Below are 15,173 nucleotides of genomic sequence, written 5' to 3'. Positions count from 1 at the left end.
GTGTGTGTGCTTGTGTGTGTGTGCTTGTGTGTGTGTGTGTGTGTGCTTGTGAGTGTGTGTGTGTGTGCTTGTGAGTGTGTGCTTGTGTGTGCTTGTGAGTGTGTGTGTGTGTGTGCTTGTGTGTGTGTGCTTGTGTGGTGTGCTGTGTGTGTGTGTGCTTGTGTGTGTGTGCTGTGTGTGTGTGTGCTTGTGTGTGTGTGCTTGTGTGTGTGTGCTTGTGAGTGTGTGTGTGTGTGCTTGTGTGTGTGTGTGTGTGTGCTTGTGAGTGTGTGTGTGTGTGCTTGTGAGTGTGTGTGTGTGTGCTTGTGAGTGTGTGTGTGTGTGCTTGTGTGTGTGTGCTTGTGAGTGTGTGTGTGTGTGCTTGTGTGTGTGTGCTTGTGTTGTGTGTGTGTGTGTGCTTGTGTGTGTGTGCTTGTGAGTGTGTGTGTGTGTGCTTGTGTGTGTGTGCTTGTGTGTGTGCTTGTTGTGTGTGTGTGTGTGTGTGTGTGCTTGTGAGTGTGTGTGTGTGTGCTTGTGTGTGTGTGCTTGTGTGGTGTGTGCTTGTGTGTGTGTGCTTGTGAGTGTGTGTGTGTGTGCTTGTGTGTGTGTGCTTGTGAGTGTGTGTGTGTGTGCTTGTGTGTGTGTGCTCGTGTGTGTGTGCTTGTGTGTGTGTGCTTGTGAGTGTGTGTGTGTGTGCTTGTGTGTGTGTGTGTGTGTGCTTGTGTGTGTGTGCTTGTGAGTGTGTGTGTGTGTGTGCTTGTGTGTGTGTGTGTGTGCTTGTTGTGTGTGTGTGCTTGTGAGTGTGTGTGTGTGTGCTTGTGAGTGTGTGTGTGTGTGCTTGTGTGTGTGTGTGTGTGTGTGCTTGTGTGTGTGTGCTTGTGTGTGTGTGCTTGTGTGTGTGTGTGTGTGTGCTTGTGTGTGTGTGCTTGTGTGTGTGTGCTTGTGAGTGTGTGTGTGTGTGCTTGTGAGTGTGTGTGTGTGTGCTTGTGTGTGTGTTGCGTGTGTGTTTGCTTGGTGTGTGTGTGTGTGTGCTTGTGAGTGTGTGTGTGTTGCTTGTGTGTGTGTGCTTGTGTGTGTGTGCTTGTGAGTGTGTGTGGTGTGTGCTTGTGTGTGTGGTGTGTGTGTGCTTGTGTTTGGTGTGCTTGTGTGTGTGTGTTGTGAGTGTGGTTGTGTGGGTGCTTGTGAGTGTGTGTGGTGTGTGCTTGTGTGTGTGTGCTTGTGTGTGTGTGCTTGTGAGTGTGTGTGTGTGTCTTGTGAGTGTTGTCTGTGTGCTTGTGTGTGTGTGCTTGTGTGTGTGTGTGGTGTGTGCTTGTGTATGTGTGCTTGTGTGTGTGGTGCTTGTGAGTGTGTGTGTGTGGTGCTTGTTGAGTGTGGGTGGTGTGTGCTTGTGTGGGGGTGTGCTTGTGTGTGTGTGCTTGTGAGTGTTGTGTGTGTTGCTTGTGAGTGTGTGTGGTGTGCTTGTGTGTGTGTGGTGTGTGGGTGTGGTTGTGTGTGCTGTTGTGTGTGGGGCTTGTGTGTTGTGTGCTTGTGAGTGTGTGTGTGTGTGCTTGTGAGTGTGTGTGTGTGTGCTTGTTAGTGTAAATCATATATTGGGTGCACTTAACTGCTTTTCTTTACATCAAAACAAATGCCATCTATTTCATAAAAGCAGTTTCCTTCTTCATCTCCTGATTCTTCTTCAATTTCTCGCTTTCCCTTCTCATTCACCCTGGGGTCCCACAGTGAAGCAATATCCTCAATAATGGCTTGGTTCATCTTTTCTGTGATAACAATGTCAGGTTTTTTAATCAGAATGAAATCGTCACACTTGATGGTCATGTCCCGCAAGATCTTATATTGTTTGTCCTCAGCAACACTTTCCACTTGGTAATCATACCATTTCTCTGCGCTTTTCATTCATTTCAGATCAAATCTCCCATGAGTCGCTGAATTAGAGATCTTTGATATACCAGTAATTATCTCTCTATCTTTTCCTGATATGTTCTTCAGTTCACCGATGTCACTTCCCACATCCTTTCAAATATTCAATTTCCCCACTTTTTGTTGGATTCCACCATTTTTCATTTCAATCTCCAGCATCCTGAACACCCTCCACCCTCCACACCCTTATTTACATCCTGAACACCCTCCACACCCCCACGGCTTGACTTCCTCTTCATCATTTTAATCTCCATTTCAGATAACGATCCATTTTTGTGCATTGCTCTTGCCTACCCATGAATCCTTTGTTCAATGGATTCAAAGAGTCCTGTCTCCTTCCCCACTTGTAGAACCCTTGGTTTATACCCTCTAACTGGCACCATTTTTGTTCACAGGCTTCTAAAATAACACTCCATTACAACTTTTATTATTATTATTGAGTGAGAGAGCAGTGCTTGTCACTAAAGTGACACTGGGTTATAAATATACAAAATCCAGTCGATCCATCAGGACTACCCGTCTGATAAAGATACACTGAGCACATGCCTCACAACCATACGTGTGAAACATGGTGATTTCATACTAAGTGGTGAGCTGGCAGAATTGTTAGCATGCTCGGTAAAAAACTGAGTGGCATTTCGTCCATCACTACATTCTGAGTTCAAATTCTGCTGAGGTCAACTTAGCCTTTCATCCTTTCGGATTTGATAAATTAAATACCTGCTTCTTTACTACCCACAAGGGGATAAACACAGAGGGGACAAACAAGGACAGACAAACAGATTAAGTCGATTACATCGACCCCAGTGCATAACTGGTACTTATTTAATCGACCATGAAAGGATGAAAGGCAAAGTCGACCTCAACGGAATTTGAACTCAGAACGTAACAGCAGACGAAATACTGCTAAGCATTTCGCCCGGCGTGCTAACGTTTCTGCTGGCTCGCTGCCTTAATAAATTGATAAATTAAATACCAGTGAAATACTGGGGTTGATGTAATCGACTCGTCCTCTCCCACCAAATTTCAGACCTTCTACCTTGAGTAGAAAGGATGATTATTATCATTATAATTATTAGTTATGATGTTGCATAGAATCCAATACTCTGACGTAGTTGTTTGAAGATATTGTGTCTATCGGGGGTTTGTACTGTCTGTCAACTCACAACAAGGACCTCACACAGACACTACTTCATGCAATATGCATGCGGATCCAAGTAATGCTGATTTTTGCTAAACATCTAGATCGTACGGTATTTCCTAAGTTCCCAGATGTTTCTTCAAGTTTGGTGGTATTGAACCCTCCACTCCGATGACAAGAGGGACAACCTTTATGTTTGACTCTCGCAGCTGCCACGTCTTGGCAATCTCAATTCTCAAGTCTCCATATTTATCAATAGTTTCTGTTCTTTGCATGATAATATATTGATCTTCTGGCACTGCCACATCGATTATCAGGCCCTCTTGTTTGTCCCACGTAAAGGTTACCATATGCGGCCTTCGATGCTCTAACACCTGGAAGACAAAGTCACAGAGGATTTTTGCCTTCCTCTTTTCATCCATTGCCTTTTCCAATGCATGCTGGTACCAAGCACCCATTATCTCATATCTATACTTCTAGAATAGTAGCCAGTGGAGGTTTGGGGCTACCTTGTCGTGTCTGTGCTTGTACTCTTTCTGTGCAAGACTTTCACAAGCACTAACAGTGCGAGTCACACTTTCAACCTTCTTCCCACACATTCTGCAGAGGTTCGTTGCACTTCTGTGGTATATATCCCTGTCCACTCTGTTGGTATTCAATGCCTGATCCTGGGCAGCGATGATTAGGCTTTCAGTCTCCTTTTTTAGGTCACCCTTGCTGAGCCTTCTTATTATTATTTAAGGTGGTGAGCTTGCAGAATTGTTAGCACACCAGAAAAAAATGTTTGCCGGCATCTCGCTTGGCATTACATTCTGAATCCAAATTTCGTGACGGTCAACTTTACTTTTCATCTTTTGTTGGTGGAGGGGTTATTGATAAATTAAGTACCAGTCAAATACTGGGGTCGATGTTATTGACCAACCCATTCCCCACCACCAATTTTCTGTCTTCTGCTAAAATTATAAAGTTATAGCTCTTACCTGAGTATAATGACAGCTGCTGTTGCAACCTTTCTTCCTCGGATTATATTCCTTCTTTTCCTCAACCCAGAGTTGCATCATGCGCCCAATGTTGTACTTCACCGAACCTGGATCACTGATAAGACCAAGATTCTGACCACGGGCTGTCATTGCATGTTCAAACACACATTTATGGGCCCATTGGTCAGCTTCTTTTGCTAACTGAACACTCCAACTCTGTACAAAGATAGGATAGAATATGTATATATACATATATATATACATATATATATATATATATAATATATATATATATATAATATATATATATATATATATATATATATATATATATATATATATATATATATATATATATACATAGATAGATAGATATGATCTGAATTTACAAAAAACAAAAGATGAAGCCAGGTGAGGGAACAATAGGCAATTGTATTAGTTTAACACTCGGGAGAAAATGGAAAGGTCTTTGATGTTTTGAGCCTCAGCTCTTTGACAGAAAGGACTGAGAAGAAAAGAAAAAGGAGAGGGACCAAAAAAAAAATGGAGAGAGAAAACATATGTAGGGATTAATGGTTTAACATGATCAAATGACCGGAAGAAATAGGCTATATATATATGTATATATATATAGCCTATTTCTTCCGGTCATTTGATCATGTTAAACCCTTAATCCCTAATAGTATTTTAGAATGTCTAATGGAATTAAAAATTATTTTTATGCATTTGTGCACATTTAAACTAATTAAATATTACAGTTCTACATTTAAGAGATGCGGAATTATGTACATTATTTACATTATTGACATTTGGTGGATATTTGTCCTCATCTTGTTTGTTGTTAACACAACGTTTCAGCCGATATACCTTCCAGCCTTCATCAGGTGTCTTGGGGAAATTTCAGACCAGGGTTCTCATTCCTAAGGTATGGCTATGATATGTTGATGACACCTTTATACTCTGGCCCCACCAGGAAGATGTCCAAGTGCTGTTAGATCATGTGAACTCAATAAAGCCATCCATACAGTTCACAATGGAAAAGGAAAAAGACAATCAGCTGGCATTCCTGGATGTATAAATAACATGAACCAAGTATGGATTCAGGACATCCGTATACCGCAATCCGACCTTCACTGGACGATGCCTCAACTTCAGTTCCCACCATCCATACACTGTAGAGAAAGGGATTGCTCAGTGCCTAAAACATCGAGCAAAGAATACAAGTAGCGATCGTGATACACACCATGAAGAAATGATCAAGCACAATAACAGTCTGTTAAGCAACAACTACCCCCCAAAACATACTATCCACTCCAATTATGAAGAAAAGAGAGGATGAGGCCAACGAACGGTCCACAGTCTGTCTACCCTATGTGAAAGGCCTCTCCGACAAGATACAAAAGATATGTGGCACATATGACATCAGGACAGTATTCAAGAGTAATACAACACTTGGCAAATATCTCCTTCCAGTAAAACCACCAAAAGAAGAGAATATGACCAAAGACTGCGTGTACTCCATCCCATGTAGTTGTGGTAGGTTATACAAAGGCGAAACATGCTGCCCCCTCAAAATAAGGGTAGATGAACATTGCAAAGCTGTGACATGAGGAGATATTGATGAATCGGGTATTGATGATCATGTATGGAAAAATGGAGACCACCTCCCTCTGTGGGATGAAGTTAAAATAATAGACAGGGAACACCACTGGAAAATACGAAAACTAAAAGAAGCAGCACATATGTTAGGTCACAACCTCCTAACTAGACCGAGTGCAGATATGAACAGCATATGGGAACCGGTATTAAGGGGGATAGAAAAATATTAGGTTTATAAACTCTAAAATCCACTCCATAATTGCCCATGGGCATATGGCATAGTGGTTAAGACCGCAGATTCTGAGTTTGATTCCAAGCAGTGACCTGAACAATAATGATAATAATAACAACGTCATCGAAAAATACCTTTGGAATGAGAACCCAGGTTCAAAATTTCTCCAAGACACCTGAAGAAGGCTGGAGGGTATATCAGCCACGTGTTAACAACAAACAAAATGAGGACAAATATCTATTGAATGTAAATAATGTAATTAAATATTATTTTACAGAATAATAGAATTAAAATTTCTTTGATTAAAACCCTTTCTAACATGGAAGTATCCAAAGAGCATTTAAGGCACATAATGCTTTATGAGTACAAAAAAGGAAACTCTGCAGCCAAAGTAACTTGAAACATACACTCAGTTTATGGGAAAGAATGCTTGAATGAAAGAACTTGCAAAATTCTTAAGTCGAGATTTCAGCCTTGAAGATGAAGATCGGACAGACATCCAGTTGAGTTTGATGATGAGCTCCTTGAGGCATTACTTGAAGAAAACCCTGCATTATCAGTTGAAGAATTGGCAATAAAGCTTAGTTCAAATCATACATATTGTCATCTTCAACAACTTGGAAAGGTTCCTAAACTTGGAAAATGAGTGCCTCATGAATTGTCTGAAAACAACCACAAATCCCGAGTTGACATCTGCTCTTCTCTCCATTCTCGCGAACTCATTTCACCCTTTTTCGATAGACTTGTGACTGGTGACGCAAAACGGATCTTCTATTGAAATGTTAAACGTTGTAAACAGTGGCTTGGTAAAAGGGAAAAAAACTCAAAGATAACTGAGAAGGGAACTTCATGAGGAAAAGGTTCTTCTCTCAATTTGGTGGGATTGCAAAGGAGTAATTCACTTTGAATTGTTACCACCAAATGCAACGATCAATGCTCAAGTCTACTGTCAGCAATTAGAGCGTTGAAGAAAACACACACACACACACACACATACACACATGCACACACATGCACGCACGCACACACACACACATACACACACATATACATATATATATATAAAATTAAAATTTAGGGTATTTAAGAGATACCACCACGCTGGAAATAGCAGCCAAAACTTGACTCTAAAACCACATTAAATGTTCATACCGCACCAGGAGAGAAGACAAAGAGACAAAATAAACAAGCAAAATAATTACTGGATAATTCCAGATCCCAGATTTCTGGCTCTGCATAAGAAATGTTCTGCCTTCATCCAGTAATTTTTTGCTAGTTTATTTTGTCTCTTTGTCTTCTCTCCTGGTGCGGTATGAACATTTAATGTGGTTTTAGAGTCAAGTTTTGGCTACTATTTCCAGCGTAGTGGTATCTCTTAGATACCCTAAATTATAATTTTAATAATAATTATTACCTTTGAAGGTTTTTATCCCTATGCTGGCCACCTGAAAAGATCGGCATTTAAATATCAATTGTATCCTTGTATATATATATATATATATATATATATATATATATATATATATAAAACGTCCAACCCATGCTAGCATGGAGAACGGACGTTAAACGATGATGATGATGATGATGATGATGATGATGATGATGATGATGATGATATATATATATAATATATATATATATATATTCTACACAACAGGAGTGGGTGTGTGGTAAAAAGCTTACTTCCCAACCACATAGTTCCGGGTTCAGTCCCACTGCATGATACCTTGAGCAAGTGTCTTCTACTACAGCCTCGGGCCAACCAGAGACTTGTGAGTGGATTTGGTAGACGGAAACTGAAAGAAGTCTGTCATATATATATATACACACGTGTGTGTGTGTATTTGTGTATCTGTGTTTGTCCTCCCACCATCGTTTGACAACTGATGTTGGTGTATTTACGTCCCCGTCACTTAGCGGTTCAGTAAAAGATACCAATGGAATAAATACTAGACTTACAAAGAATAAGTCCTGGTGTGAACTTGTTCGACTAAAGGCGGTGCTCCAGCATGGTCACAGTCAAATGACCGAAACAAAGAAAAGAACTAAAGAACAGATTTCTTGGATAACGGAACAGTAACTTCAACATCCAAAATGTATTTTTATTTTCTTGTTTTCCTTTTATACTTTTTGTATTTTAACCAATTTCTTGTATATCTCTCCTTCTCCACAATAACTTCTAAAAAAATGGACTCTACTAATTCCTTCTGTTGAAGCTCTTTTAACTCATCTCTGATGGTGGCTTATCATTTACTTCTCTGAAACAGCTGTTAAGACCACCTTTTATTTATAAATGTCCTAAGAATATCAAATTGCCTTGGCCTTGTTATCTTATTTTATCTAGCATATACACATTCACACACCACCTGCCTTGGACTCCTCATTCATGCTATCATTGAACCAGGAGCTTAATAACAGTTCTTCCATAGAACTCACATAGCCTTATATATACATATATATATCATCATCATCATCATCATTTAACGTCCGTTTTCCGCGCTAGCACGGGTTGGATGGTTCGACTGGGGTCTGGGAAGCCAGGGGCTGCACCAGGCTCCAGTCTGATCTGGCAGAGTTTCTACAGCTGGATGCCCTTCCTAATGCCAACCACTCCGCGAGTGTAGTGGGTGCTTTTTACGTGCCACCTGCACAATATATATATACACACACACATAAATGCATACATACATATGCATGCACCCTCCACACATGTATATATTATATATACTGTATCTTGCTCAAGAACACAACAGACAGCCTGGTCTGAGAATCGAACTCACTACCTGATGATTGTGAGCCCAAAGCTCTAGCCACTGAGCCATGCATCTTCACTATTTCACTTTGCTCCAGTATGACTCAGCTGTAGAAATGAGTTGAGACGTTAGTGGTGCCAAGATACATTGGCCCCTTTGCTATTCCCTGTGGTGTTGAGAGGAGTGGCTGGCATGCATGGACAACAACTGGTCTTCTGTAAACAACCTTGCCTGGTCTTGTGCCTCAGAGGTGAACTTTCTAGGTACAATCCCTTGGTCATTCATACTGAAAGGAGGTCTTTATCATATATATACATATATATAGATACATATATGGTATATTATGTATATTTTTATACACACACACACACACACACACATACACACACACACAAGGAGGTGGGTGACAGCGATTTCTATATTTTGGCCTGCTAACCTTCGTGGAACAGCCTGATGAAAGATCTCTTGCAGATTAAAACTTCGAAGGTACTATCATCCATTGTCTGAAAAAATACATATTCTACAAAAAGTATTATGTTGTAAATTGGCTCCAAATTTTGGCTCAAGGCCTGTCATTTTCAGAGTAAATTGATTATATTGACCCCCACTGGTCAACTGATACTTATTTTATCGATCTTGAAAGGATGAAAGGCAAAGTCACCCTCTGCAGAAGTTGAACTCAGAACGTAATGACTGACAAAATGGCACTAAGCATTTTGTCTAACATGCTACTAACAATTCTGCCAGCTTGCATCTCCCCAGTTTAATATTAAATTCTTTGGATTGCCATCTAACATAAGAACAAATGTCTGTGTGTGTACATATATATATATATATATATATATATATATATATATACAGGAGTTGGTGTGTGGTAAGTAGCTTGCTTACCAACCATATGGTTCTGGGTTCAGTCCCACTGTGTGGTACCATGGGCAAGTGTCTTCTATTATAGCCTTGGGCCGACCAATGCCTTGTGAGTGGATTTGGTAGACGGAAACTGAAAGAAGCCCCTCATATATATGTATATATATATGTATGTGTGTGTATATGTTTGTGTGTCTGTGTTTGTCCCCCCCAACATCATTTGACAACCAATGCTGGTGTGTTTACGTCCCCGTAACTTAGTGGTTCGGCAAAAGAGACCGATAGAATAAGTACTAGGCTTCCAAAGAATTAGTCCTGGGGTTGATTTGCTCGACTAAAGGCAGTGCTCCAGCATGGCTGCAGTCAAATGACTGAAACATGTAAAAGAGAATATATATTTATCAGGTCGTTAAGAACAAAATGTCCGATTTTCTTCTGCACCAAGTTTGACAGTCATTAACTCTAAAGTTTTATCTTGACTATTCTTTGTTTTACAGTATTGAAGAGTTAGAGAGAATCACTTTTTGAAATGCAATTCATGGTGTCTGATTTTATTGGGAGTTTTCTATCAAAAATTTGTGTTGTTTATGAATATGAGTTCCATCGTGGAATCAATGGATCCCAGACAGCTCAAAACATCAATGAGATGTTTGGTGAAGATGTGGCAAATGAGCACACTGTACGTCGATAGTTTAAGAAGTTCTGGTCTGGTGACTTTACTCTGAAAAATCAGCCCCGTGGGAGACCTGAGGCCAAGGTGGATAATGATGAGCTGGAAACTGTAGTGGAAGTGAATACATCTCAAAGTACGCGTGAGTTAGCAGCAAGATTTGATGTTTCAATTCCAACTGTATTGGACCATTTGAAACAATTTGGCAAGGTGAAGAAGCTGGACAAGTGGGTACCACATGAACTGACCACGCATCAAATGATACGTCATCTTGAAACTTGCTGTTCTTTGCTCTCACGACATAAAAGTGAACCATTTTTGCATCGTATTGTTACATGTGATGAAATATGGATTCTTTTCAACAATGGCAAGTGTTCTGTATGGTGGTTGGACAGAAACGAAGTGCCAAAACACAATTCAAAAACAAAATATTCACCAAAAGAGCTAATGGTGTCTGTTTGGTGGTCCAGCGTTGGTATCATCCACTACAGTTTCACGAAACCTGGTAAGTCAATTACAGTGGATGTATACATCAACTAATTGGATGAAATGATGAGTGAACTTGCAATTAAACAACTGAGATTGGTCAAATAGAGACAGGCCAGTTCTCTTGCAAGACAATGCTTGACCACATGTTGCACAGAGAATGCTACTCAGGTTACAGGAACTGAACTTGGAAGCACTCTGTCATTCACCATATTCACCAGACCTTGCACCAACTGACTATCACGTTTTCCAGGCATTAGACACCTCTTGCTCTCCACATTTCTTCGCTGGTGACATAAAGAAGCTGCCAATAAAATGGCAAAATTGTGTTGATAATTTAAGTGCTTTTTCTTGAGATAAAGTAAAACAAACTTGTCTTGGGATTCACGGTCAAACGGCTGGGTGGAATTGCATGAAAAATTACACAGATGTGTAGAATGATCCGGTGGTGTTGCTGGGCTTTGTATTTTTTCATAGCTCCCATGGTTACTGAGATAATCTACTATAATAATACTCTTGCGTTTATGAATGAGAAAGGAAGGGGTGATAGACGAATAAGGGAGGATGGGGTGATGTCATACTTGGTAGTGGGAGGATGAAAATTGTACGTTGGAAAAATAAATCAAACAGCGTTTCAACTCTGTGTGAATATATGTGTGTGTATGTAAAAGGGGGGTATCTGAATGTGTGTATGTGTGTGTGCATGTGTGTGCGTGCGTGTGTGTGTGTGTGTATGTGTGCATGTGCACGTGCAGTGGAAGTGGGATGGTTCATCTTTGTTCGCTTAGTATTTGGGTTTATTTTTTCATTTGGTTGAATCTTGGTTGTTTTTTTTTTGTTGGTCAGTTATTTTTAGTGTTTTGACAGAAAAAAGTCATTCTAAAATTGTTTTCTAACGTAAGTGCTGGACATAATGCTTAGTGGCATTTCATTCGTCTTTGCATTCTGAGTTCAAATTTTGCCTTTCAGGGTTGATAAAATAAGTACCAGTTGAGTATTGGGTTTCATGTAATTGACTTACACCCTACCCCAAAATTACTGGCGTTGTACTAAAAGTTACAACTGATATATATATATGTGCATTGTTTATGTGTAGAAATGTTGTTTTTGTGTGTTTGTGTATGTGTGAATGTGTGAGTGTGTGTGTGTTTGTTTGCGTATTTGTGTATGTTTGTTGCATGCATGTGGTATATGGAATATGTGTGTGTGTTTGTTTAAGTATTTATGTATGGTTGTTGCATATATGTGGTATATGGTATTTGGTAGTTTTTTGCTAAGAATGAAATGTTTCTGTGGGTCGTGGTTGAGTGTCTGCGGCTGCTGGATGTTGTGTTTCCTCTGTGTTGTTGTCATGCTGAGTGAGTGTGTTTATGAATGAGGGTTGTATGTGTGTGTGTGGGAGTATGAATAAGTAATGTGTAGAAGTATACGGCTACTTTATAAATTTATCGTTGCCTATATGTTTATGTGTATGTATATATATATGTGTGTGTGAGTTTGTGTATGTATTTAGATATGTTTATATATATACATGGATATATGTGTATGAGCGTGTGTGTATATATATTTTTTATTTTTTGCTTTTTGTTTTTTGAATTTAGCTTTTTCATCTTCAAATATGAGAACTTAAATACTAGGTTTCATTATATTCAATCGTTTATAGAGGTTATTTTAGTTCTTGATTATATATATATATATTTTTTTTCATTGATAATTTTATATTATTTATATATTTTAGTCATTTCAAATTTATATCTTAAAAATATTGATTATTTTTATGTCTTGAAACCACCTGATGAATGTCCTTAGAAGTGACAAGAAACGATCGTAGTGGATAACTTAATTTGATTTATTTATATAAAATTTTTTATGTATTGTATTAAGTCTTTCTTTGTTTGATTTGCATAATAGTGGTTTTGTCTCTAATTAATATTATATATATATATTATATATATATATATATAGGTCAAAATAAAAACATGATGCCAAGGATTCAGCGGTACATATGTTTCGGGCCTTTATTAGACAGATTTATAACAATGTGTAATGTATGTCTGTGGCCTTCTTCAGCCGCGGCTGAAGAAGGCCACAGACATACATTACGCATTGTTATAAATCTGTCTAATAAAGGCCCGAAACATATGTACCGCTGAATCCTTGGCATCATGTTTTTATTTTGATCAATTTACTCCACCACTTACACCACCTAACGGTATATACAGGTGCTTACAATCATCAAGTACTCACCCCGAATTTCTATATATATATATATATATATATACATACATACATATATATATATATATATATATATATATATATATATATATATATATATATATATATATATATATACATACATACATATATATATATATATATATATATATATATATATCTATATATATACACATACATACATACATATATATATATATATATATATATATATATATATATATCTATATATATACACATACATATATATATATATATATATATATATATTATATATATATATATATTATATATATATTATATATATATATATATATCTATACGTTTACTCTCTCTTTTACTCTTTTGTTTGTTTCAGTCATTTGACTGCGGCCATGCTGGAGCACCGCCTTTAATCGAGCAACTCGACCTCGGGACTTATTCTTTGTAAGCCCAGTACTTATTCTATCGGTCTCTTTTTGCCGAACCGCTAAGTGACGGGGACATAAACACACCAGCATCAGTTGTCAAGCAATGCTAGGGGGACAAACACAGACACAAGCACACATACATACATATATATATATACATATATACGACGGGCTTCTTTCAGTTTCCGTCTACCAAATCCACTCACAAGGCTTTGGTCGGCCCGAGGCTATAGCAGAAGACACTTGCCCAAGGTGCCACGCAGTGGGACTGAACCCGGAACCATGTGGTTGGTAAGCAAGCTTCTTACCACACAGCCACTCCTATATTTGTTGTGGAAGATTTTTTATGTGAAGTCGTGTGTTGAAACAGATATTGTTATATTTGGAATGGTCATATTGCCAGTTTAGCCAATAAAAACACACACAATATATATTTGGTGTTACTTTGCTTCAGTGTTATTTATTTTTTACATTAATCTTAATCTTATTTCGGCCAGAGTTCTTTCGTCACACTCCTGTGACCGCATAAGTGGTCCTTTGTTTTCTTCTTTCTTATTTGTGTGTCTCTCCTTACTGTCGCCATTGCTGATGGTTAGACACACAATTAAGATAGAAGAAAGCAAAGGACCACTGATGCGGTCACAGGAGTGTTACGAAAGAACTCTGGCCGAAATAAGATTAAGATTAATGTAAAAAATAAATAACACTGAAGCAAAGTAATACCAAATATATATTGCGTGTGTTTTTATTGGCTAAACTGGCAATATGACCATTCAGAAATACAACAATATATATATATATACATATATATATATATATATATATATATATATATATATTATATATATATATATATATATATCATCATCATCATCATCATCATCATTTAACGTCCGTTCTCCATGCTAGCACGGGTTGGATGGTTTGACCGGGATCTGGGAAGCCAGAAGGCTGCACCAGACTCCAGTCTGATCTGGCAGTGTTTCTACAGCTGGATGCCCTTCCTAATGCCAACCACTCCGTGAGTGTACTGGGTGCTTTTTACGTGCCAGGCGAGGCTGGCAACGGCCATGATTGGATTGGTGCTTTTTATGTGCCACTGGCACGGAAGCCAGTCAGGGCGGCGCTAGCATCGGCCACATTCGAATGGTCCTTTTTATGTGCCACCGGCACAGGGATCACAACTACAATTTCCATTGATTTTTGATGTTGGTGTACTTGACTCAATAGGTCTCCTCAAGCACAGGGTCGAAACGGTGTTTCTTTACTTGCCACCTGCACAGGAGTCAGTCCAGCGGTACTGGCAAGTGCTGGGTACCAATCATAGGATTGGTTCGATTTCGATTCCGATTTCACTTGCCCCAACAGGTCTTCACAAGCAGAGTTTAGTGTCCAATGAAGGGAGGTTGGCAGAGATGCCAGTCGTCTGATGAGGTCTTCGTGTGTCCAAGGAAGGAAAGGCATGCACAAATGAGCTGGCAAGGGACACAGGATGGACTCACTTGTCCTGCCGGATCTTCTCACGCACAGCATATTTCCAAATGTCTCGGTCACTAGTCATTGCCTCACTGAGGCCTAATGTTCGAAGGCTGTGCTTCACCACCTCATCCCATGTTTTCCTGGGTCTACCTCTTCCACAGGTTCCCTCAACCGCTAGGATTGGCACTTTTTCACACACCTATCTTCATCCATTCTTGCCACATGACCCTACCAGTGCAAACGTCTCTCTTGCACACCACAACTGATACTTCTTAGGTCCAACTTTTCTCTCAAGGTACTTACACTCTGTCGAGTATGAACACTGGCATTACACATCCATCGGAGCATACTGGCTTCATTCCTTGCGAGCTTACACATGTCCTCAGCAGTCACAGCCCATGTTTCACTGCCATGTAGCA

General features: G+C 39.2%; 1 protein-coding gene across 1 annotated transcript in view; it reads right to left on the bottom strand.

The window, feature by feature from the left end:
- Positions 1-15,173, bottom strand: part of LOC115226723 (cysteine-rich secretory protein LCCL domain-containing 2-like) — a 60,700-nt gene that overhangs the window by 22,359 nt on the left and 23,168 nt on the right. Inside the window, exon 3 of the mRNA XM_029797743.2 lies at positions 4,021-4,236. Within this exon, the coding sequence (XP_029653603.1) occupies positions 4,021-4,236 (216 nt within the window). The remainder of the gene's footprint in view (positions 1-4,020; positions 4,237-15,173) is intronic.

This window comes from Octopus sinensis, linkage group LG30 (assembly GCF_006345805.1).
Source record: "Octopus sinensis linkage group LG30, ASM634580v1, whole genome shotgun sequence".
Taxonomy (NCBI): Eukaryota; Metazoa; Mollusca; class Cephalopoda; order Octopoda; family Octopodidae; genus Octopus; species Octopus sinensis.
This window is presented reverse-complemented; position numbering and strand designations above follow the sequence as displayed.